Source organism: Lissotriton helveticus, chromosome 7 (assembly GCF_964261635.1).
Source record: "Lissotriton helveticus chromosome 7, aLisHel1.1, whole genome shotgun sequence".
Taxonomy (NCBI): domain Eukaryota; kingdom Metazoa; phylum Chordata; class Amphibia; order Caudata; family Salamandridae; genus Lissotriton; species Lissotriton helveticus.
In genome coordinates, this window is record NC_136068.1 from 57110837 (window position 1) to 57116729 (window position 5893).

The 5893-nt window shown below is 39.6% G+C and overlaps 1 protein-coding gene across 1 annotated transcript; it reads right to left on the reverse strand.

Annotated features, from left to right (window-relative positions):
* Positions 1-1102: 1102 nt before the first annotated feature.
* On the reverse strand, positions 1103-2035 carry LOC144768920 (taste receptor type 2 member 40-like). The gene has a single exon (XM_078652929.1). It carries the CDS (start codon positions 2033-2035, stop codon positions 1103-1105), a length of 933 nt encoding a protein of 310 aa, XP_078509055.1.
* Between the last annotated feature and the right edge of the window lie 3858 nt (positions 2036-5893).

Genomic DNA, 5893 nt, shown 5'->3' on the forward strand with positions numbered 1-5893 from the left:
AATCGATTGAATCGCTAAGTAATAGTTATACAGTGATAAAAATTACATAATTGCTTTCACATTTTGCAAAGTGATGCAATGTTACTCTTTTAGCACAAAATGTACTCTACTGGTATTCCGCGTACTATTTATGCAAAGGCGTACTCCCTGTAAGAAGGCACACTGTATGCTCGCAGACAAAAGGTTGAAATAAAAAATTACCCTTGGTGGCACTTCTACCACGACAACCAATATTCTGCAAGAAAAAAATTATAAAAACTGTGAAATGCTATTTTTTTGAGTAATTTTATGAATAATGTGTAATAAGAAATGTAAGAATTTTACAAATATCCACTGCATAATTAAATTCTCATTTGGGCTACTGAGATCTAATTTTGAATGTAGTTAAAACAATAACCCCATGTACTACATCTTTTAAATCACTTCTGAAACTTGACATGGGGTTTCATTGAGTTCCTTGTGAGTCATTGTATGATGTCCATCTTGATGTTTTTTGGTGACCCCAAGGAGTTACTTTCGCTTATAATTCCACAGCTATGTCTTGTTCATCTGCGGCATTCCACCTATCTCACAGTCGTGTAAAGATAGAATCATTTCACTTAACCAGGTTTCCAAAATACAAATATACAGTTAATAAGGGGAGATTTGCAATGTTTGTCTTGCTAATGAAGCTGCTCTACAAGGCCTAAGCTGGCTGGGCCTTTTTTGTGTAAACACTAATCTTGGCTTTCGTATGCAGCCTAAAGGATCTACAGTAAGGTAACCATTAGCACGCCCATGTCTTCAGTTCCATAACCTGTAGCATAAACTGTTGGGGCACTATTTAAACTTTAGAGTAAGTTTACTTTTTTTTGGTATTTACAAACTGCACTCTTCTGGTAACTTGCACTTTTGAAGTACGTCCCTATCGCCATTAATTTTAATAGGAGGTTGTTACAGTAAAATCTGAAGGCCATGTGGAGTGCTGGACTTACTACAAAAGGGTACATTACTACAAAAGTGTAAGTTAATTCCTAGCTGTGAGTTAATACAAAAGCATAGTTTGTGAATACCGAAAAGAAGTAAACTTACTGAAAAGTGTAAACTTACTCAAAAGTGTAAGTTACCTTTGCAAGCCAAGTCCTCTATGTTGATCAATACAGAAAGTTTTCAGTGCTGCTGTCTTCAACTTGGGATTCCCCAAGATGAGGATCAGGGAGTTAATGAAGGGATATGGATTACATCCAAATCCAGAAACATATAATTTGTAAGACATTACATCTCCACCATCTCCTATTAAAACCGTGATCAAAGCAACGTCGAAGACAATGTAGAGAACCAGCAAGGATAAGGTGGTTTTTGCTGCATTGACATGGGCTTCCAGGCTGGGAGCCCCGGTGAAGCCTGACATGTTTTGCCGCATCTGTTGGGTGTGTCTGTAGAGAGATGTGAGGATCAGCACAGATGCAATTACTATCACGATCAGAGGCACAACGCATATTGTGGTAGACATCACGATCCTGTTCCAAAGGCTGTTTTCACGAAATGTGCCTTCAATGGTGGTGTTTGTAGTAGTGGAATATTCTGTATGTGTCTTCCTCATGTACCAAATTCCAGGTAGGTTGATGACTAAAGATGCCAGTACAGAACCCAGGAGCAGCCAGGGAACCATGGCAGAGATTCTTAGCTTTAGGCGTGTGAAGAGCACATGTGAGAAGTTGACAATTCTGATGCAGTAGAAGACACATAACCAGGTGTTGATCCAGAAGTTGGAGGAAACAAGGAATGGAAAAAGCATAAAAAAACTCTTCCAAACACTGTCTCTATTGTATACCTCTTCCCAGAGGAAACGGATCAGGAAACTTGCCGAGCAACAACTCTGCAGAGGAATATTGGTCAACGCCACCCCCAGCAGGAGGAGATCACTTGATTTTGGCAGGCGTCTACTCCTGGCACATTGAGTTGAGATTACAGCTGCCATAAATGTGTTGATGGTGATGCCCATCAAAAGTCCACTACTGATAACAATCAGGAAAAATAGGTCAAATTGAGACATTCTTGCAAAAGAATGTGTGTAACTGTGCACTTTCCTGCTCTAACTGGTGCCCTGATTCCAAAGAACATGTATTTACCCAATACTACAATTTAAGACAGTTTTAAAAAAAACTGTATCTTTACAAATATTGGGTTATCAGTTCACATGTCCTCTTAGAAACAAAGAACACTGAAAGTGATGGACAGACAGCTCCATTGTCTACAGGCACTGCTTCTTGTGTACAAGGTATGATCAGAAAAGCCAAAAATATATTTTCTGGCACAGTGAAGGGCAGTCGGTGGAGAATTACCGGCATTTGATGGCTCTGCTGGATGGTTCCTATTCAAGGTGGCTATCTAGGTAGCAATCTTAACAGAGTCTTCTTTTGAAGATCCAAAAAAAAGAGGGTAGTTTATTAGTTAGGTGGGAAGAATGTCTCTTTTCCTCTGTGTAAGGCTTCCCTTTAAACAGTGCATCTCCTTTAGCCAAGGTGCAGGGCTGGTTCCTCTTTAAAAGGTATCTGTCAGTATTGTGGTTTAGGTCAACAGCCAGTGAATTTTACTCCATGTTTCCGCCCTTCTTTGCCTAGACTGCTCCTTTGGCTCCTTCCCTGCATCTAGCTGCTGCTCTCCTCTGCTTGTTTTCATCTGTGTTAGTTTATTCATTTATACCATAAACAGCTTTCTTTAACTCCTCCCTCTTTCCACTCATGTTGCTGGATAGATCAGATTTCAAAATGTATTTTGCTGAAATGAGAGATCACGCGAGTCCGCTTCCATTTGCACAGGTGTTGGTGGGAGAGGGGTGGGTAATGGTGCTCTGGATCAACATCATATTGAAACCTCATTTATTTACTAATGTTGAAGCTTCAATTGATCACATCTAGCTGCAGGTTAGCCTCTATAGCACCATCACCTTCTACAAAGTCTATTGTATCAGTAGGTAGTGTTGTCATCTATATATATAAAAACGAATGTATGTCTGTCTGTCTGTTTGTCCTTTATGCATTACTACACCATTCATCCGATCGCCATGAAACTTTGGGAAGTTGTTGAGTACACTCCCGTGAAGGTTTCTGGCATGAACATTTTTTAAATATCGGCCCCCCCAGGGCCAGAATATTCTTTTGAATTCTGATGTACGCACCAGATGGAAAAACAACAAATCGTGTATCCACAAGCACTCAAATAAATTAACAGAATTAAAACACCATTCATCCGATCGCCAGGAAACTTTGGGAAGTTGTTGAATACACTCCCACTAAGGTTTCTGGTATAAATTTTTCTTAAATATCGGCCCCCCAGGGCCCTCTTAATCTTTCGAATACTGATGTACGCACAAGACGGAAAAACAAAAAATCGTATATCCACAAGCACTCGAATGAATAAATAGAATTAAAACAGCATTCACCCGATCGCCAGGAAACTTTGGGAAGTTGTTGAGTACACTCCCACAAAGGTTTCTGGCATAAACATTTTTTAAATATCGGCCCCCCAGGGCCCTCATAATCTTTCGAATACTGATGTACGCACCAGACGGAAAAACAAAAAATCGTTTATCCGCAAGCACTCGAATAAATAAATAGAATTAAAACGACACTTTGAAATGTTTTCCATATTAAAATTAATAAGTTTCAATAAAAATGACACACTGTAAACTGAATGTTATCATAATGAGTTTCCTTGAATTTCCTTTCTTCGGAGATCGCAGCAACGCGCGACGGGTTAGCTAGTGTCTTATAATTATCATCTACTTTATGAGTTGCTGTCACTTGAACAGTGGATATTACCATCAGATGACTGTCAAATGCTCAACTGGTATCTTCAAATCCTACAAAAAAGTTCTCCAATGAGAGTGAAGGGTAAATATGCCCACTTTCCAGGCTACTCATGCATTTCAAATATGTACTTGAGGTTCTTGATGACTTCCATTATGCCACCCAAAAAGTAAAGCTATAAGGGGGCATGCCCAACATTTCCACCGGTACCTAGGAATGCTAGAACTGTTAACACTAATGCTTCCCTAGGTATCAATCTTACAAAGTACATTATAACATTTCCATACCGTTTGCTAACCTAGCCATATGTGGCTCTATGTTTGGTACCCTTGAGTTAAATATCCCCATCTCAATTAATTGTCAATACAATAATTAGGAAGAATTCAAGTGAAAAAAGCAGGGACCAGGCAATTAGCAAGAGGTTTGTAAAACATCAGAGATTTGCAATAAAAAAGTGAGTAGAGTCGATCATCAACCCAATATCCGGGTAGTCAAAACAACAGCAAGAGTAGAGTCCCTGACCGTTCATCTCCCAGCTGAGATGCTGTTGTTTTGACTACCGCTCATTGGACTGATGATCGTCTCTACTCTTCTTGCTTTTCCATCACCAATCCCCTGACTTTTTGGTCCCAGAGATTTTGCTCTAATTACTCTGAGACAGAGTAGTCTGATGGTCTGTTTCCCGAAGAACTTCACAAACGCTAGCCCCTAGTGTCGAAACGTAGAGACTATTCAAGGATTGAGTACACATTTTTTCAAATATATAGAAGTGTCCATGCCTATAACATTGGACTTCAGCACTAATCCTTTAACTCAAACTGCAGGCTCTCCTTTTGTGGCACTGACACAATTTGTAGCTGGAGCACCTCATGTCACTGTGCAGTTTGACACCTCTACTAATTAGAATGTAATTACTCCTGTGAATAATTACTCTTGTGTATACACTTGATAACAAATATCACTCCTTTGTTACCTGGTTCCTGCATTATTTGTTTGTTTGAATCCGTTTTAACAATTGTATGAATGAATAAATTATATTGGGATATTTAACTCAAGACTACCCAATGCCCTGGGTGGGTTTCAGAAATATAATGCAAATGTACTACTGTTTTTCTCTTCAAGTGAATCCTTGGGAGCCTTTGTTATTTTCAGTTCTGAATCTACCGAAAGGCGCTTTTGTTTTTCCCCTCACTTCATTGGCTCCTGCAATCACAGAAAGCAACTTTGAACATGTTTTGGCAAGGTGGTACCTACAGTTCCTGCTCAAGCTCTCATTCTGCAGTAGCTACAGGAGGTAGTTGGAATATATCTTGATCTTTATCAAGATCCAGTAGAGCTGGGAAGCTCACCCATTGCCTCAGATATGTCCCCTCAGTGCTCTGAGGACGGCTGTCTCCTTGACAGTGCCCAGAGTACTTGAGCTGCAGGCAGTTACTACCAGTTACTGCTGACATTCTAAACAATCTTATTGGCAAAAAGTCACTGCCTGCGATTACTTCTGCAGACTGATCATTGTCTGTAACTAGGACATCAATTCATTAAGAAGCAAAATCATACATGGGTGCCGTCACATTTATGTTCTAAATCACCTTTTTGTTCAAAATCCACAGGCAGGAGTATGGAAACATGTTTAAGAGAGTATGGAAACAATTTCAGGAGTAAAAAGCACTTGAACTCGATAGCACTCTGGGTGCAGATAATATTTAGTTGATAAACCACATTTAGGTGCACAGCAGAGGTGCAAAATCACATGTGCTGCAAACATATAAGCGTAGTATCATAATTAGGTTCAAAACATCACTAAATACATGGAGATGATGAGGGACAAAATGTTGTGCATTAGATTAATACCTCATTTGGGTTATAGAAAATTTAGGAGCATGAATATGTCTCCAAAGCTGTGCATCCTCACCTCACCATCCATACACTCGAATGGGAAGAACTCTGTAGGGAAGTGGACTTTTGCAACTAATAGCCAGTAGCTGATGTTAATACAGAACTATTCGTATGACCTGATCAAAAATGTGAATGATGCTTTTTGTAAGCAGTGGCTGAAAGAGGTGACTTTTTTTTGCAAGTAGCCAAAGCTGTCTGTTGCCTGA

Excerpts from the sequence above, each read along its gene's own strand:
- LOC144768920 (XM_078652929.1), bottom strand. The coding sequence starts at position 2,035 with ATGTCTCAATTTGACCTATTTTTCCTGATTGTTATCAGTAGTGGACTT.